The sequence below is a fragment of the Amblyomma maculatum genome, chromosome 1 (assembly GCF_055883805.1).
Source record: "Amblyomma maculatum isolate TAMU_Amacu chromosome 1, ASM5588380v1, whole genome shotgun sequence".
Lineage (NCBI taxonomy): Eukaryota > Metazoa > Arthropoda > Arachnida > Ixodida > Ixodidae > Amblyomma > Amblyomma maculatum.
This window is the reverse complement of record NC_139344.1, coordinates 124066733-124092966: the sequence shown is the minus strand read 5'-3', so window position 1 is coordinate 124092966 and position 26234 is coordinate 124066733. Positions and strand designations below refer to the sequence as shown.

The following is a 26234-nucleotide window of genomic DNA, read 5'->3' as shown; positions in this document are numbered from 1 at the left end:
GGTGTGGGCCTGCAAGCAAAATTCAAAAATAAAAGCTTTAAAACAGCCCACTAGGGAGGGCTGGGAAGCGGCCCTGTCCAGCTCGGACCTGCAGGCCCAGCGTGTCCTGGTCCAGAGAGCTCGGGCAGAGGCGGCGGCCAATGGCGTTACGGAATAGGGTCTGCCACTCAGCTCCACAACCAAATGCACCTCCGTTCCCAAATCAAATCATCGTAAATAATTGTTTTCTCCTGCTCCCGCGCATAAGTTTTGGCTCGCTGGAAAGATTCCCGATATTAAAAAAAAAAAAAGAGAATGGCTATCTCTACCGCTAAACCCGGCAAAGTATTCTTTCGCGCCACGGCAAAATGGCCTACGCAGAGAAAGACACTAGCTTTTGCCTCCTGCGGTGGTCAGCGCACTACTATAGTGTTCTAGAATTGGGAAGTGTGCCGTCTTCGGCGCGCGGCAATGGGAGCGACGTGGCGCCGGAGCGATGAAAAGCGTAGGTGGCGCTGTCAGCCGTAGGAGCGCATCACAAGCGCGCGCGCCGCAGAGAAAACGCTTGGGGCGTCTGCTTCTGCGGCTCGTTTCCTGCGTGAATTTTGTTGCATCGCGTTGCTTCTCTGGCTGTTGTACTATGGCGCGTTGTTGAGCGAAGAGCGATGATTGGTCAAGCAGGAAAACACATGTTTGCAGAGAGCACAGTAACAGTTCCGTCCGCCTCGTATGACTCCCCCCCCCCCCCTCCCCCCATTTATTTACTGAATGCTCTTTTCCTTCCTTTCGTTCTTTCTTGCTCATTGCGCGCTCTTTCTGCTGCCTTCCCTGTTCTAACCCTCCCTTCTCGAAATACACTCAAAGCATGGTTGACTCAAAGCATGGTTTCCTAAGCAACAGCACCGCGGAAGGCCTTCGGGTAACTTTGCAGTCCACAGTCGACCTCGTTGTCTGCTTATCTGCAAAATGCGGTTTTACATACATTATCACATCGAGACTAAGCCAAGAGAAACTAGAAAACCTCTTCGGTATCGTGAGGCAATTTAATGGCTGCAACGATCATCCCACGCCGGCTCAATTTTTAGTGACAGTTAATGCCTTGGCATTTTACAACTTAGCGAAGCCCCCAAGGACAGGAAATTGTAATGTTGAAATTGTAAGTGCCTTACTTGGAATTAGCCGTACAAGCGAGAAATCTACGCAGGTTCTTTCAAATCCTATTGATGAGCTTGACCGTTTGGTTGACGAGGGAAGGCTCGAGGACGTCGAAGCTAATTTGAATTCCCTTCCTTCAGATGAGCACAGATACGTCACTAGGCACAGTTCTAGCCGTCTCATAGCTTATATTGCAAGATATGTCGCTAGAAAGTTCATGAAGAAGTCAAAATGCAGTACTTGCTCCGCTTATCTCATTTCAAGCAAATCGTGCGCGGCACAAAAAGAAGAAAATCAATTTATCTCAAACTTCGACCACGGAGGTCTTCTTTATCCGTCCTCGGAGCTTGCAAAGCTCGTGCGCACGCTGGAAGAGTCTTTCACGTTTTTTTTTTTAGTTCAAGAAAGATTAACGCAATAGCCTGCGTGAATTTGCTTTGTTTTTGCAAAGCGCAGAGGTTTCCAAGTTTGGTAGCCCTACTCCGATGACAAAGAAATGACTCTTAACATAGTGAAGTTCTACGTTCTCATGCGATTTTGTTTTTATGCCAAGTCGCTAAACCAAGAGCAGACCTCTAAAGCAGAGCAGGTAAAGCACCTAAAGCTGAGGAGGTGCAAGTAATCGTGTTTGAGGACTTTAATCATTCTGCCTTTCTCTTGTGTGTTTTCAAATTTAGCAGCTTAATTTATTCACGGCCTAGTACAGTTCATTAATATTCTCATATAGTTCTGTACAGTTTTATATGTTTGTACCATATTCTTGCACTAAGTAGGGATTTTTTTTTTTTCACGTCGTCCATTATGTGGTTTCGTTCATTGGTATGTGCTCTCATTCATTCATTTCATTTTGAGTAGGACTGCCAGTTCATATGTATTCGCTCACATTTAAATAAAGTCATCAATAAGCGCTGGCATAATTTGTATTTAAGCAATCTTCGCATACCTCTATTTACATGTGGCGCAAAAAGTACGCTAGCCTAGCCTAAAACACCATTCACTGCGTTTTCAGTACGTGCGAGCGTCGATGGAAGACTTCAGTCTCGCCCGCATAAACCGGTGCATCCAATATTAAAAATTTACATGATCATAGAAATACGTTAGACATTCGTCATTGAACCTCCCGCTAGTGTTCGAGAAATAAAGCACCCAATACGTTCAGGAAATATATCTTGCCGCTGCTTGTCAGTTCGTCGGCAATCTGTATCTTACATTGCCTGTATTTGTATTGCCGTTCCCTGACGACGGTCGCTTATTTTATAGGGAACTAGTTGTTTTGTTCATGAACATAACCGTTTTAATACATTTAGACCAGCGTGTGGGAGCGACACAATTTATTGCGCCTTCGGAGTCCGATTGAACTAGCGGTGACGGTTCACCCAGCTGTCTGCTCCGCGCTCACTGCGCTCCTCCTGCACACAGCGCCCTCTCTCCTGTCATCGCTGAAACGACCAGCTCGCCGGCGGCAGACGGCACACTTCTCAATTCTAGAACACTATAGCACTACCCAGAGAGATTGCAACTCTTACATGCAGTCCATCGCGTGTAAACGCTCGTATGTGTAGCGCCGCTCCTGTCTTTTGGTTCGTACCTTGTTTTTCTTCGCTAATTCGTTAAGTCTTCTCAGGTTGTTTTGGGTTAGGAATTGAACAAACGAGGTTCTTAGTTTGAATGTTCCGCCAGCAATGACCACATCCTCTCTTTGTTTAAAAATCAGTCAAATGAAAGTATTCATTTTGTTTAAAGAGTGCCCTACTTTGGCTTTACCTGCTTGGTAGCACAGGTGAAATAAGTAATAAACAATTTAGAAGACAGGCTTGGGTAAACAAAACTTTATTACGTCGACCACACTTAACCAGATTTTCTATGTGTAACAGGCTAATGACAGCCTATATTTGCGTCAATAAAGACGTGGTCTATTTTGAACTCCCTTCGTTACCTACCTGTGGCGGCACGCTGTTAAAAAGTTCGCCCAGGCCGCATGCAACGCGCTAATTAGTCGCGTCTCGCAATGCGCCTCACAATGGTGGTGGCATGAAAGCTTTTATTTATACACTTGGAAATATTAAACCTAATGTTTCTGAAAGTAGAGCGACAAGGTCAGCTTTTATTATTTTCCTTGTAACCGAGATTACAAAATCGCGCTATCCGCAATCCTCTACCATGATTCGCTAGCTTGGAGTGCCACTGCGCATGCGCAGATCGCCTTAACGGTGCCAGTTGGCGCTGCCTGTTGGGCGGCAGCCCTCATACGTTCCACGTAGGAACCTATCAATTAGTGCACTGGTGGCATGCTATAGCGGATTTCCGATCGCGCTAAGTAATAAATACATTGTTTGAAAAGTATAGCAGAGTTTATGCAATTTGTTTTTATTCTGTAGGCCATTTAATCAGCCGCGAAGGATTTCGTAATGACCCGAACATTCCACAAATTAAGCTTTACTGAAACGATCCTTTACTTGAAAAAAAAAAGTGAATTGGGCTAGTGAGGACAGAGCTACGTAACAGGAAGAACTTTGCTTGCTTCTGAGTCTGAACAGTCGTTTACAGCCTAGCAAAGAGTATTGTAACGGCGAAAATAAGTGCTTCTTTCCGACATGGCATTTACTTACTGTGTAATAGGCAATGACATGATGTTGACTTTGTTCACATGATGCCGTCATTAAAAAATATATATAAGATGAAATATGCGCTCTACATGCTGGCGATAGTGCCATCTCTCCACATAGAGCCAATGCGTAAGACTTTTTTTTTTTTTTTTCATTCTATTTAAAATCACGTGCCGAGAAAAGGTCACCACAGGGTATTTCCGAACAGGTTGCAATGACTGCTGCTGCTTGTATCCAAGCTATACTTTATTTCTTTTTTTTTTACTATTTAGATGGAGCATTCAGGTTTCGAATGCCACGTACACTTTCTGTATCAACATGACGCGCTGCATCTGTTGCTAGCTAACATATGATCTACGTTGAAGTTATGAATTACCCTTATATTATTGTTGGTTTTCATGATGACTGGCGGCCATCAGAGGAGGTTGTTAAAGATGGCAATGAGACCAAATTTTTAATCACACAATAACTGTCCTACTGTCAGCTCTAATGGTAATTACCCCCCCCCCCCTCTTACACCCCTTCCAAGCGTCTGTAGACTATTTGTATTGATCGCTCTGCGTACATGCTAGTCCGGAATGATTAAGTGCTGATGATGGTACACCTTTAAGAGTTTTTTCTTTAGTTTAGTATTGTTCTACTAATTTCCTCACGATTACTTGCTCGGCACTTGAAAAAACCGAAGTGCCTGTTTGGGTTTTTAATTGTACTGCCTGCAATGAAAACGGTACCTAACAAACAGCCCTTACGGCGCGAGAACCTTGTGCAGCCACAAATGGGTATGATTGTTCAAGCCTCTATTTGTCAGCTTGTCACAGTAGAGCGTTTTCAACCGCCACCAAACCGTAAAAGGCGGTGGTATGAAATACAGTGACATTTGATTGAGTTTACGCATCGGATATTTATTTACGAAACGTTCACTTCTGTTTATGGCGTTCTATGCCGCAGATAATTTGTTAAGAATTGAGGGGGATAATCTTATGATTGTTTTTCGATCCTATAGCATTCTTTAATCTCGTTATGCGTATTTGTTTCCCGAAACAGAAAAGTCGAATAAAACAAAGGCCTCTTACTTCAGGCTTCTATTTAAATTTCCTATACACATATTCATAAAATGAATCATAGCTCGTGTCAGCTGCTGATCTGTTTGTGGAAACGTCGACGTACTCCAGTCAAGTTATAAAGCTAATCAATCCCAGATAGAAAAAGATTGGGGCACATGTTTAAAAGGCATGAATTGACAGCGGCAATGGCCCTCGTCGGTGGCTCCTCGTTTTCTTTTTTTATTAAGGGGGGGGGGGTCGGGGTCGGGGGAGGAATCTTCGTTTGCTTACACACACTTTTCTCTTCACGTAATGATTAATTCCTTATTTATGCCTCTGTGTTTTATTTTTTTACGCATACTCATTATCATAGAGTCCCAAAGCTCCTCCTTAACTCATCAGTACGGACGTGGCTGAGTGGCCTATCGATGCCGTATCTTATTCGCGATCCGAGGATCCCGGAATAATTCAATTCCCATCTCCCCCTTTTGTCTCAAAGTCGCTGCCCGAGTTTGCGGCTCCTACCAATTCTGCCTTGTCACGTGGTCACATGACGTCACACAACTTGCCCACCAATCAGTGTCCGGGCATACCTGCCGACCACAACATCGTACTCGATCGTGATATGTCGCTCACAACGCCGAAGCGACATTTTCTGAAGAACGGTACTACTAACGCTAATAAATTAGGCTAAGTTTTCAATTACCATATGTGCCGCAAACTTGTGCCTTCTTTGGTAGAAAACGGTAAGGAGTAATTCGGCTGAAGCACACTTTAAACATCATTCCGGACACCTTCCAAAGGAACTTATGCTGCAGTTGTTAACGTTTCTCTGATAAAAACGTTTCACGCTCAAATGTGTGCGCACTTGTGCCCCTTGATTTATTTTTTTTACCTTCTCCTCCGTTGTCTCATTCCTCGTAATTCCTTCGTGCTAGCTATCGTCATGTGTTGGTTGCTCTTAGTCGGCACTTTCCGTCTCGTAGTATGGCTAGGACTAAGTTAGCAGTAATTACTATACCCTGTCGCCTTCGATAAGAAAGCAATAAAGAAAAAGACGTCTCCTCCGCAGTAAATTACAAGGGACAAGAATGACAGACGGAGTGAGAAGGAGCTTAATCGAAGAAACACTCCACGTGGCTAGGCTGTTTTTACATTTTGCTCCAAACGAAAGCAAAGAGGCCGTGGCAGCCGGCGAGTGAAGGCGCCCTTCTCAAAGGAGCTTGGCCGAGAAAACAACCCGTCAGACGCACCTGCCCGGCGTTCTTCTCATGAGCTGAGCCCCCCGAAGCAAGCGGAGAGTCGCCCCGAATAGGTGTCTCTGAATATTTGAAGGCATCGCGGGCCACCATGAGCTCCAATGTGGCTCTGAAACCACGCGGGTCTCCTCAGGAGCTCTCCCTCGCGTTTTCTTTTTCTGGCCGTCTTCCGAGGATAGCACTCGGCAGGGACTCTTTCGCTTCCTTCGTGCTAAACGCAGATCTGAGTGTCATTTACGTACACACGGACGTCGCAGCAGATGAGTCCGCGCCTTGTACAACGAGGTTCGCTTGGTGTTCAGCTGAATATTGAGCTTGGATTCGTTGGCTTTAATTAGGAAATATTCCAGCTACAGTTGAACAAACGTGTACTTCCAGTGACAACGAAAATAACCAAATAGTTTGCGTAAAATGGGAATATCCACTTTATCCACCAAATGGAACTCCTCCGTTGCCATGAGTGGAAAATGCTTTCCGGACATTCCTGTTATTCTTTTCGTTTTACATTGATGACCCATTTCATTTAAACGCTTTTATTTTTACTATTTGCTGTGTGATGCTGCAAATGATTCCCATCCGCCCTCGTTCTTTCTATACGTACACGTACAATAATTATGTGCATGCACTAGTTCGCTATTAATAGGTATTTCGATAGCACGTACAGTTGCGAGAAAAAGTGGTGTAGAACACTCAGCTGGTGGCGGAGCTCCGGGAAACTTCCTTCCAAGTTCATCTAGCAGCAGGTATCTAAAATTGAGGCAATAGTGGCGCTGCCCCATTTTATCCACATGTATGTGTCGCTATCGCCATCCCTGACACTGTCGCTAGATGACATTTCTATGCAGGTTTCCTGAGCTGTGTCACTATCTGAGTGTTGTATACCACTTTTGCTCACGGCTGTACATCAATGCTATATACATTCCTCGTCAGCATGTGAAACGTAGCAATAATATGCAGGTTCTTGGTTCATTTGCTTTACGAAACCAACTTTACGTCATAGCGTTGAAGGCTCCGTTCTCTAAAAAATCCGGCGTCGGTGTTTTGAGCCCAAAATCACTGCCATGTCCCTGGCAGGTGGTAACTGGGAGGTGATATAGACGGGCACTGATTTGTAGTAGGATTATGCAAGGTGGCGAGACCACAGTATACTGGCCGATTTGGCAGTAGATTCCAACTCTGGCTCCTAAATTCAGACGGGAGGCCCCATGTCGGCATTTCCCACTTGCAATGAGGTGTTCACTCGGGGCACCAAATCTCCGGTACACTTGATAATAATAGTTGGTTTACAGGAAGGGAAAGGCGCAGTATCTGTCATACTTGTTTTTGTGGACACCTGACCGCGCCATCGTTTTCAAATCTCAGGCGTCTTGGTGTTAAGGGGTCCCTGACGATCCCAATACTGCTATTCGCCAGACTGCACGATACGTCGATGTTTCGGATTACCTTGGAGGGTCGCGGGAGGTGGAGCAACATCTTTGGTCAACTGTGATGGAGTTGTATTTGGATGGAGGTCACACAAAAGCTGTCCACCGGCGACACCGACGGCGGCAGCCAAGTCGACACTAAACGTGACGCCGCTGAAGCCAGGAAAGCATGAGCTGCGCTATAGAAAAGTCAGTGTGCGCAAGGCTTCGTCATTTCTTCAACGCGGTAGTGGCGGTAGCGTTCAAGGCTCCGTTTGCCAGAAAAGAAGGCTTCGGCGCAGTCAGCGAAAAATCACGGGCAGTTGACAGGTGACATGGCCAGACACTGACTGGTCATCGGGTTTTGTGACGTTATGAAATGACACGACCGATTTGGCAGACGCTGCCAACTCGCTATTCGCATTTGAGATGTCAGGGTGAGATTAGAATCCAGTTGTCCAGGACCATTCCATCTCGAGTTAACTCTTAAAAAAAAGGTAGTTGTGGTTACTAACTTTTAGGGTAGTAACTGCTTGTCACATATGTTACTAACTAGTTAGTAAGTGCAGGTTAGTATCTGCTAGGTAGTAGCATATACTACCTCTAGAAGGTAGTAATCAGAACTACCTCCAGCAAATTTTACTACTTCTAGATGTAGTACCAGCAACTACATTTAGTAATCTTTACTACCTATAGAAGGTAGTAATCAGAACTACCTCCAGCAAATTTTACTACTTCTAGATGTAGTACCAGCAGCTACATTTAGTAACCTTTACTACCTATAGAAGGTAGTAAGAACAACTACCTTTACTAGTATTCACTACCACTGCAGGTAGTAAGAGTATCTACCTACAGCAAAACCTACTACCTATGGGAGGTAGTAAGAGGAACTACCTTTAGCAAAATACACATCTCAGAGGTAGTAATAGCAGCTACCTAAATCAACATATACTAACTCTGTAACAGTCACTACTTTTACCAATATGCACCACCTACAGAAGGCTGTAACAGTAATAAACTGTAGTAAAAATACTACACATTTAACAAACTCCTCTGCTTTGTTGCTATAACCACTAACCTGAACACTGGATTACATAAGATGGAAGCACTCAAGCAGTGGTCATACATGGCTTCCGAAAAAACAAACAAATTGAACACAAGTGTGGCTAAGAAGAGACTTTATTTCTCATTATTCAGTTCAAGCATTCAACTTTCTAAACAAACAAACAGTTGCCCGCATCACAAGTGGTGAAAAGGAGATTGCCTGAAGATGAGAAAAATACTCAAAAAGAAAGCAGGTACTTTTGTTCTGTTTTGGTTATAACTTATCACACATTCATATGAGACTGTATTTACACCAGAGTTGAGTGTGTTGAACTTGAAACCTTTATAGGAGGTTAAGGTATTGAAGGCTTGTAGAGCCTGGTGTGTCTTTGAGCACCTTTAGCAATAATGATGACAACTGATAGAAGGAATAACATACAAGAACTATCAGGATATGTATATGGAAGTTGCTTTACAACAATAATTTAACCAGACATGTACAATAAAAATCACAACTAAAAGAGGGTTTTTTGGCTGAGAAGAATGGAAGTACCAGCTCATACACTGCCTAGCCTTCTGCCTTGGCTGCTTCTAGCAATACCTCAGGTATGAGGAAATTTTGTGCTCATTATTTGGCCATTAATATCCCGCATATGTATTGAATACTTGTCGGAGCCATAGTTAAAACTGGTCAACTGTCCGCTCTATGGCAACTAAATGAAACAGATGTTAGATCTTCCTGAAGCACTATAAAAGGATATTAGCAACAGCTATCATAAGGGACTGTCAGTCACAAAAGAATATGTCAAAATTGCTGCAAAGAGAATGTGTTGCTTATATCAAACTTACCTACTAATACACAATAAATTGAAACAGCACATCAGCAATTCCTACTCAGACTCAAAACTGGTTTAGTTTGGTCTGTGGGGCTTAATGTTCCAAAGCGACTCAGGCTATGAGACACCATAGTGAAGGACTGCAAAAATGTCGACCACCTGAGGTTCTTTATTGTGCACTAAACATCGCACAGCCCACGGGCACCTTGCTTTTCGCCTCTGAAGAAAAGCGGCCGCCTAGACTCGAATTCGATCCTGCATTCTTGCGCATAGTCGAGCGTCGCAATCACTGCACCACCCCAGACTCAAAACTTCCTCCCAAAAATGCCCATTTGAAACACTCCTCACATCCTAAAATTATGCTACAGACAGCCAGCTTGTCACAATACATATTACTAATTATTAAAAGGATGCCTGTTAGGTGTAAATTGCTGGATAGACCTGCTAAATAAGACCAAGCTCATTAAGAATAACTGACGGCTTTTAGAGTAGTGTTACATAATGCTGACTTTATTGAATACAATCATTAGGAAGGACCAATTTCCTCTTCCAATTTTGGTTCAAAGAAGTGCCAATAATTGCTTTGAAATAGCAGACTGAAATATTTGCACCAAGCTACTGTTTATATAAACTAGTTTTCCCACTGGCCTTAAATGATAAGTCGCACAATAAAAAGTGTGCCACATGCAGCTGTACCCCTTCAGCAGCCCAAGACGCATTCTGGAGAACAAAATCGCTTTTCGCTGGAGTGCTTTGTTCCTGAAACCACGCTCCGTTAATAGACTCTTTGTTGCTGAAACCAGAAATTAAAAAATTAGCTAATGAGTTTCATTAATTAATAAACTTCAGAAAACAAAGAAATACTCCAGACTAAGCTATACAACTCATGAGCTCTCATCTGATTTCAGTGGACTAGGCCACTCATTGTAAATCAAAGAGCATAGCGCCGGAACAAAAACGGGGACGACAAGACAGGACAAGCACTAACTTTCAAATGAGCGTTTATTGCAGAAATCATCACATATATACACTTCACGATCAGCAGTGAATGAGAAAACACACAATTACTGTCAGACAGCCACATGCTAAGCCAAGAGTTCAAGCTCTTCTTATGGCAGTGCAACAGACGCCTTGCTGACATATTTATCCCCTGTACGAGCTATCTCCAGTGCTTCTGTTATCTCCCTTGTCGGCTCGTTACGATCTCGATACATGATGATCGTCTTTTCGAACGGGATGACAAGGCGGTTCCGCATCACATCTTCTGCAGTGCGCAGCGAGATGGCCGTCTGTAGCAATGCTGTCAACTTTATTATAGTGCTCCAGAAGACGTACGTTTAACATCAGCCAGTCTTGCTGACGTAGTGCTTTCCAGATGAAAGTGGAATTTTATAAAGAACACCCCTCCTGCAGGGCACGTAAAGGTCTCCGTGTTTAATCGGACACTTAGGCTTCAGCGTTCGCATAGGACAGGTTTTTCTGCACAAACTCAAAAGCTTTTTTGGTGCAGTAAACAGGACGTTTACGCCAGAACATTGCCCCACCTTCCTTAAGTTATGAGAAACCTTATGTAGGTAGGGAATGACAACTACTCTTTCTTTATTCCTTCTTTCCTCCTCCTTTTTCTTCTCATCCGCTCGCTGTTCGTCACTCATGCGTGGCGCAAATTTCTTTCTGCGATGCAGTCTTTCAGCAACGGAAACAATGACGTGTTTAGGGTAGCTGGCCGCCTGCAAACGCGCCACCTGCATACTGACACTTTCATCCATGGCATGATCACATGACTTGCAGAGAGCTTTCTTTTTTGTCTAACGCTCTCTGCAAGTCATGTGATCAAGCCATGGGTGAAAGTGTCAGTACGCAGGTGGCGAGCTACCCTAAACATGTTATAGTTTCCGTTGCTGAAAGCCTGCTTTGCAGAAAGAAATTTGCGGCACGCATGAGTGACGAACAGCGAGCGGATGAGAAGAAAAGGAGGAAAAAAGGAATAAAGAAAAAGTAGTCGTCATTCCCTACCTGCATAAGGTTTCTCATAACTTAAGGAATGTGGGGCAATGTTCTGGCGTAAATGTCCTGTTTACTGCACCAAAAATGCTTTTGAGTTTGTGCAGAAAAACCTGTCCTATGCAAACGCTGCAGGCTGGGTGTCCGATTAAACACAGATACCCTTACGTGTCCTGCAGGGGGGGGGGGGGGGGGTTGTTTATAAAATTCCACTTTCATGTGGAAGACACTACGTTGGTAAACTGGCTGATGTTTAAATGTGCGTCTTCTGGGGCCCAATAAAAAGTTGGCAGCATTGCTACAGACTGCCATCTCGCTGCGCACTGCAGAAGATGTGATGCGGAACCACCTTGTCATCCCGTTCGAAAAGACGATCATCATGTATCGAGATCGTAACGAGCCGACAAGGGAGATAACAGAAGCACTGGAGATAGCTCGTACAGGGGATAAATATGTCAGCAAGGCGTCTGTTGCACTGCCATAAGAGGAGCTTGAATTCTTGGCTTAGCATGTGGCTGTATGATAGTAATGGTTTGTTTTCTCATTCATTGCCGATCCCGAAGTGTATATATATGTGATCATTTCTGCAATAAACCCTCAGTTGAAAGCTAGTGCTTGTTCTGTCTTGTCGTCGTCTCCGTTTCTGTTCCCGCGCTATGCTCTTTGATTTACAATGTCTAACCAACACGCCCAGTCTTATTCACTTCTAGGACACTGTCTTTTAAAAGCTTGATACCTTGCGACACCTTGGTGTATATTATATTGACTGGTGTGGACTGAACAGTGTTGATTAGAAAACAGTTTTGCCTATAACTCGAGTGGGATAAATAAAAGGCCTTTTATAAGAATTGTATGCCTTCTTCCAGATTGTTTTCATGTATGTAATGGTCAGTGTAGAGAAAAAAAGTGCAGGCATATAGTCGACTATACATTTGTCAGTTGCTAATCCTACACAGGTGACCACAAGCATCAATCAACTGTTATTGCTGATTTTTTTGCTCGATTGCAGTGTCAACAAATAGCTAACATTATATCTGTGCCCAGATATTGCCGAGTTGGGTGCCCTCCTAAAATTTAGGATGTGAAGCTTATTTCCAGAAATCTAACATACCATCAAAATCTGGCTAGCATTAGTGTATAGACCTGAAAGGCTGTTGTGGAGACCGGCTGAATAAAGCTAAATGTCACAAGGAAAAGCACAACATTGCTAGAAGAAAAATAAATATTGTGGAAACCAAAATGTTAAATGCGCAGTCGGATCTATAATGATACAAACCACAACTCAGTGATAAAACCATTTGTTACATTTCACCTAATGACTCTTAGGAGATACCTTGCACATACTTCAGCACATCACTGAAGCATTCATGTATGGAGCCAAGTAACTATCACATCTTCCCTACAAAACTCATAGGATAATTTCAAATACAAGAGGCATGGTCTGCAGTATTTTCCAGGTACCTGTACATTTCAAACTCACGCAGTTAATAGTTGGTGAGATAAACATGCTGTGACATTTACAACCAACACAAAAACAATTTTCAGATACATCACATATGAAATGAGGTTTTGTTTTTGCTAACCACCACAATATAAATAGATTTGCTTCAGAATGATTTTTTTTCACTATTATTTTTGCATTATTAAAAGAAATAATGCAGACAGACCAAGGCAGCTGTCCATTCATACTAGCATCGTTAGCAGTGTTTAGGGTATGACCTTAATCGTGCATCCCTGAACGTGTGATGGCTTGCAGAAGGGCACTGCAGTGTGCTTGCTGGTAGATGATTTAGTGCATCCCTCATTTGTGCTGTGGTGTGCAGGTGAGCAGCAGGTAGGTTCCAGGCATTGGCCAGTCAAGTGCTCAGGTAACTGCATATATAAAGAGGGGAAAAAGTCAACAAGTGAGACCAAGCACACAATTCCTTTCCCAGTAATGAAAACAGACAGCTATAAATTCAGTAGCTACGATCAAACAAGAGGATTCTGGGCAAGCAACTTTAACAAGACTGCTCACATCATGATAAAAAAAAATGCTAGACTTCAGCCTCAATACAATGTACTGTGTTTGCCAGAAAGTAACCAGCCGGCATGGTTTACTTCTCGCTCGTATAGGAGAGACTTTACAGTTTCCCTAAAGGTGAAAAGGTCATGAAAGGCAGTTAAGGCTTTTCCTTGCCTTCAAAGGTTTAGAATGGGAGGTGGCATAAGCACTTCACAATATGATGATAGGCAAACTTCGAAGCCTGGTTCCCAGAAAACATTTCTAACATCCCACAAGTCTCAAATGAGGCTATTTTTAATATTTCTTTTACTCAATGAATATGAGGCACACCTACCTTAAGATTAGAAAATGGATAAGACAATTGGTGTTCTAAATGTGTATGAATGTTTCTGTTATGCATAAAATTAAAGCACATGAAACATTTTCCCAATTATTGCATGTTTGAACAGAGAAGGTTGCTTCAAAACTCAAAAGAAAAATTACCCCATCGCCTCGTAAATTCCTCCATAAATTGTATTAAGTTTCACGAACTAGTCTCCTGGAGGAGATGAATAAAGAGTCTAAGTGAACGCATTGCATTATTCTGCTTCGAACAATGTTATCAAAAATGAAACATACGGCTTATCAAGCATCGTCACAACTCTTTGAATAAAGGTGCAAAATTAGCAAACAATGCCCATTTCTAAAACTTTAGGTTTATGTTAAGGCTGAGACCTGCACTGTGAAGAGGCAGGATATGTGATTACATTATTATAAACAATTGCTGGTTTGTTACATAAGCAGAATGTAGCGGTATAGCCATTTGTGGGTGCAGGGCGTGAAGTGACGCCCATAGGAATGCACGTAAATATTGGTTTGAAATTTCCAAGTCTCAGACTGCAACTATGGCACATATATAGCAGTTTTCTTCATTTATCATAACTAGGTGCATTCTAGAGCAAAAAAAAATGGTTGTGTAAGATGTAATTTCAAAGCCAGTATTTTTAAATAACTCCAACAGGAACTTGCCCCATTTATTTCACACATCTACATTTTGTTCAAATTTCTTAAACAAGGCAACCTGATTTCCTTATCTTGTAGCACTTCTAATGGGCAAAACTGAACAGGAAATTAAGAAATAGTGTGGAAATGCCTGCTCAACGAAGAAATAAATAAATTTAACTAATGGGAGCAAAAAGATCCCCAACATGTATTTCATGAGAAATGCCTGTTACAAAAGGAAAGTAAATCAAGTATGCCCACAGGGGAAAGACAAAGCAACAATCTGGGTATGCGAAAGTCATCATTGATGCACTGTGAAAAAAAAAAAATATATATATATATATATATATATATATATATACTGAAAACTGTCCTTTACAACTGGATATCTAAGGGTGGTGCCGCGAGTGGCTATCCACACCCATGGATAGTGGCACCGCCACAGCCTGCGTTTGTCACAGATCAGCCTTGGCTTACAATAGCATAATCATGTATGCTTTCTCTTTATGTTAAAGGTAGCAGGGTTAGCGTATTGGTAATATTCTGAAGAGCAGGAAGTCTTGTATGTTGATTTGGTGCCTTCACTTTACGCCCTTCTCCCAATGCTCGGAAAAAAGAAAAAAAAAGTGTCAGCTTTGATAACCTTACTGGAAACAATACAATGCAACATGTTTTCTCACATTCTTTCTCATCTTTTAGAAACTTGATCGTTAATTTTAAAAGTTAGGACTGAGGTTCTTTCCTTTAATTCCTGAATAAGACTACTATGTTGAAATGCACCGAATTTAGGACAGTGTTTAATGTGCTGCATTCTGTATATGCAAAAAAAAAAAGATATTCGCAAACATTTCGCTATCAAGTGGTTATGCATTCTGCACAGGTACGCCTTACAGTCACAGTGAAAAAAAAAAAATTAAAATGGCCTTGTTTCACACTTGTGGACATCTGAATTTTTTTTTTCTAAGTGGTGACTTTCTCACAGTATCAGAAATATGCCTGACATTCTACACTCTCTCCCTTTTGCTCCAAGCACATAAAATATATTGATTGATCAGTGCCTGCATACCTCAATCCAAATTGATTTTAAAGTTGCAAAAAAAGTGCATGCACCGAAAAGCTGCTCATCCCAAGATGTCAGTCACACTTCTCCTTCTGAAATACTAGCAATAGCATAAAACTAATTTCACTGCTGGTGTATTCAGTTATGTGTGTACAATATTAAGGCAACCAAAAAACTGCGCAAATAAAGGCCTCTTAAGATCAAACTAGCTGCAAGCGCAGCGAACATGAAAGACATTAAGGAAGCGAAATGACTTTTTCATTTCTGGTTTGAAATTGTTTACTACTGCAGCATTTTAAAGCTTCCATCAAAAGCCACGACACAAAGTATCAACGAATGCAACTGCCCATTACTGCTAACTGCCCACCTGTGATGTGAACAACACTAAGATAGGCACAATTCATAAAAAATACAAAAATCTTATTTAGTAATGAAAGCAATCACTCTTGTAATGCACATTTGACTACGTGTGGTCACTCAAATAATTCTTTCGAATCACCATCTACTGCTAAACACCTAACGGCTGAGTAGTACACGAGTTTGTACCTTGGCGTCAGCCGACCATGTTTTACAGAGAGGAATATTTTTTTCGTACTTTCACACAAGCACCAAGACTAAATGCAGCGACCAATGTGAAACATGCACAACACCGCAATAACCTGCTTTTTGCGCATGCATCCACCTGTTAGAAAAAAAGGCGAGTTTAAAACAGACTAAGAAAATACTCATCTAAATGTTGAGAACCACAATGGTTATACTAAGAGATGAATAAATGGCAAAATAAAAGCTTATTCGTTCGCTCACTTACCTCGAAAAGGATCACACAGGTCACAGCTCGTTTGGGGTACTGATCACATCTGTAAGAAAAACAAAGGGGAGGGATATGGAAAAGGAAACACTCAACGCACATTACAAGTTACAAAAAAAAAACGAATAAAGAATAAGACAATAACAAAGATAACTTGATTAAAGTTTCATACTTTCTCTCGCACTTTCGCACATTTTCTTCGTGGAGCGTCAGCTCCAGTTGACGCCGCACTGCGCACTACTTCGCCCTTCTTCCAGCGCCAGCTCCCATTGACGACGCACTACTGCTCTGAGTACCGTGATCGCGCACTCTCACACCAAAACATGGACGCTTTATTCGCTGCGCACTAGGCCCATTCAAAAAGAAAAAAAAAAACACCCGAAATAAGGCAAACACGGTCGGCCCGGCGCCGCCACGTCGAAGGCACGCTGCAGGTGGGGGGTTGTCGGTTTACATGTTCCCAGGCGCACTCACGGGACGGGACGCTCACGTGTGGTTCAAGGTTCACACCGCCGCAGCCAAGGCGGGAATTCCCGGCGCAATAATTCATCGCGCTAACACATCCAATACACACCCGCCAAGATTATATCACGAGATATACGCCATAACTTTTTCGCGGTAGGGTCGAACCTGCACATGAAAAGCGACAGCTTCCGAAGAGTTGTATTACGAAGAGACTTTGAGACCACACGCAACAATATTAAGAGCGCGTACCTCATTCAATAGCAATATTAAACAAGCAATAATTTCAAGCTGCGTACTCACATTTTCAAGCAATCACGCCAGTCCATTTCCTTCTTCCGTGTTGAAGCCGGCGTTGCCACGGTACGGTGCAAGCGGTGTATGACAGTGAATCTATTTACCACTACTTCACGTAATTCAGAACACCTATCGAAGTGCACATGTCACACATCAATTCTGCAGCCCATTCAAAGAACCACAGCACAAAAAAAGCAGCACAACGCAAGGAAACAGCGTCCACAATCGCACCGCACGACCACAAAGGCAGCATGATGACATCGCACCTCTCCGCCACTGATGACTTCGGATTGGTTCGGATTGACCTATCAATGGCTTTTGTGGCTTTTTTAACTGTCGCCTCCCTATACGAAGTTTCGGTTTCGGAAGCCAGTTTAGTTTCTTTCTTTCTTTCTTTCTTTCTTTCTTTCTTTCTTTCTTTCTTTCTTTCTTTCTTTCTTTCTTTCTTTCTATGAAAAGGCAGCGCACAGTTTGAGCCCAGGGCTCATTTATGTAACCCCCTCCCCTCTATAATGCCTTGGCGATTGAAGGTATGGCAAATAAATAAACAAAAACAAAATTGAGTAGCAATGTAATCAGGAGTATTGAATACTTCAATATTCCTATCGTACATAGTATCAGATATCTTCTGATCATGGTAGAAAACAGGTAAGGTACATTTACTACCCCTGCTTCCAGAGAGGTAGTAAAAAGGTCTTTCAGTCAAAAAACGTAGTAACAGCAGGAGTTACTACCATGTTACTACCTAAGAAGGTCGTACAAATGTAGTAACGGTTAAAAAAGGTAGTAACGGCAGCCGTTACTACCCTTTTACTAACTTTTTTTCTAAGAGTGACACGCTGCCCATAGACTATGCGCGCACACTTTAACGGCTAGGTTAAAGTAGCGCATTTATCTAGCTCGGGTTTTCAGAATTTTCAGCAAATTTGCTTGCGCTGCTTTTCGACTAAACTTAGATATTTTTTTTTTTTTTTTAGTTAAAACCCTAAGTATGCTGCTCTGCAGCCGCCACCGAGAAAACTTGGCCGTACACTCAGAGGGCCTGCTTACTTGCGCGCCGGAGAATCTGCATTATGACGATTGATTAGGTTAATGGTCGTTTCCTGATTCTATACGTTAGGCTAAAAACTCTCTTTGAGAACCCTCTAGTCAGATCTTACTCAACAATATGGCGTTAATTTCTTCTTCCTGAGATGTTTTGCGACTACTAGTTAGAGGCTACCAGACGCATTGATGCGAAGACCAGCCAATTTCGGAGTGAAATCAAAAGCTTAGAAAATGGGCAAAAGTTGTAAATTTTTGTTCAAAACGATGCCGCCTAAATTATCTTAAACCCGGTCTGAAAATTGCGAAAGAAGGTTAGCGAAACTGGGAAAAAAAGATTCCCAATGTCTAGCGAGTTTACATCATCTCACACTGCGCAGTAGACCCAGCATCCCCTTTTCTTCCTATGCAGGCTACAACATTCTGCGTCTACAAACTAGGAATATAAGCAGAGACGTTTCGTAACCTGGCATGTATGCAATCCTCTAATCGAATGAGCGAATGACTAACGAAACGAAGGATACGCCCCAAATTATTCATGGGGCAATACGTGTCGCAGTCACGGACAGAAGGTCTCGTAGAGCACCGCGAAAAAAAAAAAAATCGAATTATCGACGGACGGAAACAATGTTCGATGATGTGCACCGGCTGAACCAGACATTATAATTGAAACTGTTTTAATTATTGCGTCTTAGCATTTGTGACCCAAAAATCGATTTGGCCTCCTACACATTTATAGAGATATATCGAGCACCTCAAAGTAATTACCTCCAATATATCATTGCTCTCATCGCTTTCCCTATTTTTTGTTGTATTTCCAAAGTCGCATGCACGGCCTAGACTAGTGCAGCTATATAAGTGGCATTTAGGAAAATTATTAGAAGGGATTCAGTAATTAATGACCAATGAAAAAAGAAATAAGGTGGTAGAAGTAAGGGCCATTAATCGAGTGCCGGACGCTGGACGAGAAAGCAGCCCAGGAAATTCTATTCTTGTTTATCTTCAGCAATATACGGATCGCAAGCTCTGCTTCAGGTCAGGCTATAGCCGAGATACGAGAGGACATAAGTTTTATGATATGACAAATACTTACGTTATAAACATGTTTTATAGTTATACTTTCCAGTGAGGCGGTCGAAAGGGCGTTGTTCTTTCTTACCCTTATATGTTGTCACGGGCTAGTGTAAAGGTCGCATGGTGACGGCTGCGGAAAAACAACAAAGATAGAATGGTTAGCGGCATTACTCCTCCCTTAAAAAGCGTCGCCTCTAAGATTCGAAATAAACAGGCAAACGTAAACATAATCACTAATAATGAAGCACCAAGGGCCTGTAGCGTGAGTAATAGGGCTTGAGACGTTCTGCATGCCCAAAAACTGGGTGCGCCTGGCGCCGCTTGGATGCTGTCAAGCCGTCAGGAATGACATCGTAGTCCATGCATCCGACTCGGCCAAGGACCCTATACGGGCCAAAGTATCGGCGCAAAAGCATTTCATTGGGTCCGCGGCGGCGAATCGACGTCCAGACCCTGACATTGTACTCAGCATCGCATCGTCGCAAGATGTAGCGTCGGACGACGGTCGGCTGCGGATCTTGAATGCGCAGCCGGGCGAGTCGTCGTTCTTCCTCTGCACGCTGCAGATAGGCGGCGACGTTGTCTTCTTCGGTCACGTGCGGCAGCATCGTGGGTTCCCTGCCGTACACAACCTTGAACGGGATCGTTCTGGTTGTCTCTTGGACGGTACCATAAGTCCAGATCTCATAGGGCAGGGTGGTGCCGCGGGTCTTATGTTCGGAGTCGACGTAGATGACAAGCATGTCATCGATAGTTTTATTATTATTATTATTATTATTATTATTAATATTATTATTTACAGGATACTGCCGGCCTCAGTTTGAGGCCTTAGGCAGGAGTGGGCATATCAATAATACATCAAGAAAACGAACATAGAGAAAAACATCGCAAGAATTTAAGTGAGAAGAAGAGACGAAATCCAGCAATAATAATAGTAACGAAAAGTAAAGCGCGACAAAAACAACAAGGCGCGTACACAACCACGCATGCTCAGTCACTTCAGCAAGAAACGAAATGTACAAACAATGAAAACAATCATGCATATGAAGCACTCAAGGCATTGCGCACAACGACACGATGGTAATTCTATTTTGCTTCAATACTGTTAAGCATGCCGTAGAATGACTGGACCGTCGGGCATTCCACTGTACTCGAGGTGAGCGCATTCCACTCACGTACTGTCCGTGGAAAAAACGAGTCTTTAAACACGTTAGTCCTGCAAGAAAATTCTTTATTTTTTTCGAATGATTAGACCGTGTTGGGCGCTTAGAAACTAAATTAATGTACACATCCTTATCTATTCCCAGCATATCATGATATAGTAGGTACATATATTTCAGTCTGTCCCTATACCGTCTCAATTGTAATGGCTCTAAGTTTGCGTTGTTTAGAAGAACCGTCGGAGATACTTGCCAGCTATAACAGTTGAATATAAATCTAGCCGATTTTCTTTGAATGCTTTCTAACTGTGTTATGTTTTTCTGGGTATACGGGTCCCATACTACTGAGGCGTACTCAAGAATTGGTCTGATGTACGTTTTGTACGCTAAAAGACGGATTTCTTGTGTTGATTGTCGAAGCGACCTCCTCAAGTAACCAAGCTTGCGCATTGCTTTTTTTGAAATATATGACATATGCTCGTTCCATCTGAGGTCAGATGTAATTACGAGACCCAAGTATTTGTAGCTGCTGACCGTGGAGAGAATATTACCGCCAGTGCTGTAAGAAAATTTTAAAGGGTTTCGTTTTCGCGTGATTGACATAGCGACCGTTTTCTTTGCATTCATAGTCATTTGCCATGTGGCGCACCATGCTTCTACACTGGCCAATGATGAATTCAAACAAACCTGGTCACTGCAGTTATTGATTTCTTGATATAGTATGCAGTCATCTGCAAATAACCTTATTTTCACGTTCACTACTTGTATTATGTCATTGACGAAGATAAGAAAGAAAAGGGGCCCAAGGACGGATCCCTGTGGAATGCCCGACTGTACCGGTGCTGAGTCAGAGCGCACACCATCAATAAACACACTCTGTCGCCGTGATGACAAATATGCAGAAATCCATGCAAGCAGCAGATCATTTTTAAGTATTGGCTGTAGTTTTAAAAGTAATTTATAATGAGACACGCGGTCAAATGCCTTTTCGAAATCTATGAATATCATATCAATTTGGCCCTGCTTGTCTAAAATTGCTGCGAATTCGTGAATGGTTTCGAGAAGCTGCGTTGTTGTAGATAATCCCTTTCGAAACCCATGCTGCCTGGAATCAATTATGTTGTTGTCATTCAGAAAGACCGAAATATGTTTGAATATAATATGTTCGTGTTTTGGCGCATGTGGGCAGCAATGAAATTGGTCTGTACGAAGTGATAAGCGACCGGTTTTCTGTTCTGGGTATTGGGGTAACCTTTGCGTACTTCCAGTCATTTGGAAGTGCTGCACAGGATAAAGACTTATTAAACAGAGTACACAAATACTTCGAGCACCACTCGGCGTATCTCATAAGAAATGCAGTAGGTATGCCGTCCATTCCAGGCGATTTCTTGATATTTAGATTTAACAAGAGGGATAAAATGCCTTCTTCAGTCACTGAGATATTATCAATGGGTGGGCACTCAATTGAAGGATTAAAGGTTGGCTTTCGACCGTCATCATTCGTAAACACCGAACAAAAGAACTGATTGAAAGTCTTTGCAATCAAACATTTATCTGTTACGGTTTCTCCGTCGATGCAGAAACTGGATAGGGGCTGTTTTTTCGAAGAAAAGAGTCGCCAAAACTTTGCAGGGGAGGAAAGCAGATAATTCTTCAAAGATACACTTTGGTAGTATTCCTTTGCATTTTTAATGGCCATTTTTAGTTGGAGGCGTATGTTAGAAAGTTTAATGGTGCTAATCTCTGTTGGACGCTGACGGTGTTGTTTTCTTATTCGTTTAGCTTTCCGCCCTATCCGTGCTATTTTCTTCGTCATCCATGGACGTTTGCGCTGCAATATACTTAGTTTCGTGGGAACAAAGTTCAATTAACGCATTTCAGGACTAGGTTCTTAAAGAAAGACCATAGCTCGTTCACGCAGCATGTGCTTGATTCAGAAAGCGAGATAAAATCCGACAGCGACCTATCCATGGCGTCTAAAATATCGACGTCTTCAGCGCGCGAAAAGTTTGGAACGAAACTTTTTTTTCTTTCAATGTCAGTGGTACGGCGAAGTTGAACTAACTGTTAAAGATATCATTTTGTGGTCAGATATTCCATCAAAAATATGTACTTCGGGATTACGGTTGAGCACTGCATTGCTTACAAGAAATAGGTCTAAAATTGAAGCTGTCTCGTTTTGAATTCTGGTGGGCACTTTTACCAACTGAGCCAAGTCATGAAATATTACGATGTCAACTAAAGGTTCAGCTTTGCTTGTAAGGGGTTCGGGAAAATCGCTACTCCAGTTTATTGACGGCATATTGAAGTCGCCACCCAAGAGGACCTTGCAAGAATAGCTTTGAATGGAACAAAGAAATTCGTTTAGCTCGGAAAAAAAGTTTTCTTGTGTAGGTGGACGATAAAAGCCACCCACAATTAAATTGTGCTCATCGAATTGTACTTTAATGATGACGCACTCGATTGCAGGTATATCAGGTAACTTTGAGACAAGTAATGATTGTTGGTAAATAATTGCAACCCCTCCGCCTCGCGAATTTCTATCTTTCCGGTGAATTCCGTAACCTGGTGGTGTTATTTCGTCGTCAGAGATATCAGAGTGAAGCCAAGTTTCTGTAACTATAAGAATATGCGGTTGGTGCGTCATAATAATACTTTCAATGTCATCTGATTTATTAATGATGCTGCGTGCGTTAACGTTGAGGCAACGGAGTGGCTTTTTGACATGGGTTTCGGTTCACTGGGGCGGTGACGGTGGGTTATGTGCGTCTACTGTTGGTCTGCTTGTGGGAATCCTTCCGTTACTTGCACTATCCCAAAGGAACAGTTCGCCGTTAATTCTAATTTTGTCGTACACTAGTTGCACTTTCCCTCCAGCTGCTCTAATTTCCAAAGTACTATCCCAGAGTTTCTTTCTTTTGAGCCTTGTATGTGCTGAAAAATCTTCCGAAACTGAAAATGCTGTATCCTTCAATTTGGAACAGTTCTTTAGAATGGTCATTTTTTCGCGGTGGTCGAAGAGCTTAATTATTACCGGGCGTGGTCTAGTCCCTTGTTTGCGCCGAATCCTATGTATACGCTCTACCGAAGACACTTGCACTCCAAGGCTGTTCTCAAACACGCCCTCAATCACAGCTCCCTTCAAATCGTCTTGAGTTTCTTCATCTTTTTCTTTGACCCCGAAAACTAGAAGGTTGTTCCTCCGGGAACGGTCCTCTAGGTCAATAAATTTGTCTTGCAAGCTGCGGACAGTTTTTTCGAGACCAGATACTTTTTTGCTAAATTCCTTAACAGCCGATGCTGGCTCCTCAACCACCTTTAGCTTCATTTCAATTTCTTCTAACCTCTTTTCAATTTTCTTTTGCCCATTAAGTATTTCGGCTAGCATTTCCTCAGTAGTGGGCCCAGGATTCGGCTCTACATCTCCAGAAAGCATTAGTAACGAAAGCACAAAATCACGAACAACCAAGCACAGTGTACATAGGATTGGTGGGCACGTCGGCTGGATGAAGCATCTATCGCTAGATTTAACAGTAGAAGACTTGTTACTGACCTGCATGTAAAAAAGCAACGGGTTGGACATGCTGTCAGGCGGCCAGCCAACGTGCCCACTGGAAGACGTTGATGGTGGCTGGCTTCTTATATAGGCTCTTGATGATGTCGATGGGCCTGGACGCATTGACGTCCAGCGATCGTCATGGCGCGGCGGCTCGTACGCGCAGACTCCGTAGGTGGCTGGTATTCTGATGACCAAGCACGCTGAATCTTGCAATGCGCTGACCGATGTTGTGCCAAACAGGAAGAACTGCATGTAAAAAAGCAACGGGTTGGACATGCTGTCAGGCGGCATGCTGATACGCTATACATGCTGATACGCTATTGTTCGGCGGTGGCTTGCATGACTAGTCTAGGATGGCTTGCGGCAGTTCTGCCGTAAACGCTATTCCTGTATCCATCATGAGCACTTCTGGGGCGCCATGTCGCATGAGAATTTGTTCGACAAAAAACTTCGCGATTTTTGCTGCGTACCATTGGGCAGTGTTTTTGCTTCGGCGTAGGGCCACGATGATCCACTTGTTACCTGTAGACGAAAATGGAAAGGGGCCGAAGAGGTCCATCTCAATTTGTTGAAATGAGTGGTATGGGATCCACCAGCCTAGCAGGTCTGATCGAGGATGTCTAGCGTCGCTGGCATTCACGGCACGTTTTCAGGTAATGTCCAGCATTGCCGGCTAACTGTGGCCAATAAAACTTATCTTGTATTTGGCGCAACGTGACGCGCAAACCCGAGATGCCCAACTGTCGTCTCATCGCGGGACACTTGCAGAATTTCCTTTCGGAGGTTTTTGGAACAATGAGATAAGCGGCTCGGTTAGGTAACAAGATAATAAGTCAGATTTTGCAACTCAGGATTTCAGCGCTCTTGCTGTGGGAAACTGCTGGCGCTTACCTCTCCCATGAATGCGTCGTCATCTCTCCTTTTAAGGAGAGAGCCTTAAATGGCTCATACTGTCGTCGACAAAAGCTGTCCGCGCTAGTGGCGCACCTGATTGGTCGACAGAGAAGTAACGTCATCCGCCGTCAAATTCGAAGCGACCAACCAGACGTCTTATGCCCAGTCACATTGAATTGATACTAAAAATAAATTAATAAACCTTGTCTTCCACTGAGGATTAGAGCCTCCATCCCTTGGATCCCCAGCCAAGTGCTTTACCACTGCGCCACGCCCCAGATTTCCTTTTCGGACATGGTATTTATTACACACGGTTATATACAGAAAGGGTTATGTATACAGAATATTTACAAAGCACTCGGTAATTGCTGATCGGCTCAACAGAAAACACAACTAAAAGGCACGCAAAGATAAACATCGTGTCTCCAGCGGAAGCCAGTCAGTTAGAAATTCATTTTCTTCATAAATGTCCTTCAGTTGCAGCATCATTCTGCTAAAATGGAGTCTAAGTGGAACAGCTTCAGTGTTGCGATCCAATATGCGCGTCTTTCACAGGCTATGAAGTCCATAAGGAAAAATATGTCATATGGTTCGTAATCAAATTGTGTAACAGCAGAATACCGCACACTGTGCGCATTTAGAACAAAGTCTTTCTTTATAGTTCTTTGCAGCACGTCCCAAAATAAAATTGTGTCTCTGCAATTAATGAAACAGTGCTCATTTGTTTCAGGAACATCACACAGACGGCAGTTTATAGAAGATACGAAAATATTTTTCCTATGGAGCCATGTGCCAACATCTAAATCTTCAGTGTGTAACTTAAAGAAAAATGTTTTCGTGCAAGGAGAAATCTGCATTTTGCGCACCCACTTCAGCACATCATGACCCTTAAAACCAAAGTATAAAGAACGATACAGTGGCGGCGGAAAAAGCATTGCTATCAATTGCTTGTAAGGATTATTGCTCGAAACAGAATATAAGTACTCATTCGAGAACCGTACAGTCAAAACCCGCTCCGAAGTATAAGCTACCTGCAGAAATCCTAGTAAATGTGGGCGGTGAGTAAACTCCGAAGAAACCACTAAGTTGGGAAGCAAATTCATGAAATGAACTTGCAGGCATGCTCTAATAATCAGATGTGAATACTCACGAAAGAAGAAGAAACGGGCAACTAACTGCCTCACATACAGGAACACTAAGCCGAGCCCTCCTGCACAAACAGGTCTGAATAGGTTATGAAGTCGAAACGGTTCAAAATTCGATGACCAAATAAACGTCGTAAATATTCAGTGAAAACGCTGGATGTAATGTCTAGCACAGTAGAGGGTCTGAAGCACGTAATAATAAATAATAATAATAATATTTGGTTCAAAGGAAGGGAAAGGCGCAGTATCTGTCACACTTCTTTCTGTGGACACCTGAATCACGCCGTAAGGGAAGGGGGAAGGTGGAAGTGAAAATGATTAGAGAGAACGAGGAGCCGTAGTGGAGGGCTACGGAGTAATTTGGACCACCTGGGTACCTTTAACGTGCGCTGACATCGCACAGCCCACGGACGCCT

The 26234-nt window shown here is 42.8% G+C and overlaps 2 protein-coding genes and 1 long non-coding RNA gene across 3 annotated transcripts; all 3 read right to left on the bottom strand.

Annotated features, from left to right (window-relative positions):
- Positions 1-11579: 11579 nt before the first annotated feature.
- On the bottom strand, positions 11580-17715 carry LOC146203846 (uncharacterized). The gene is made up of 3 exons (XR_014703917.1): positions 16949-17715; positions 16184-16232; positions 11580-13201 (listed from the first exon to the last, which is right to left on the bottom strand). It is a non-coding gene; the product is annotated as an uncharacterized LOC146203846 (long non-coding RNA).
- A 4938-nt stretch (positions 17716-22653) lies between these two features.
- LOC146203845 (uncharacterized) lies at positions 22654-24070 on the bottom strand. The gene has a single exon (XM_084603439.1). The coding sequence runs from the start codon at positions 24068-24070 to the stop codon at positions 22958-22960; it is 1113 nt and encodes a 370-aa protein (XP_084459565.1). The 3' UTR covers positions 22654-22957.
- A 996-nt stretch (positions 24071-25066) lies between these two features.
- LOC146203844 (uncharacterized) lies at positions 25067-25908 on the bottom strand (the record flags this gene model as incomplete). Its single annotated transcript, XM_084603434.1, is given in 2 exon segments — positions 25067-25242; positions 25245-25908. Coding segments are annotated over 2 exon segments (840 nt in total), but the record flags the coding sequence as incomplete, so codon positions are not given.
- Between the last annotated feature and the right edge of the window lie 326 nt (positions 25909-26234).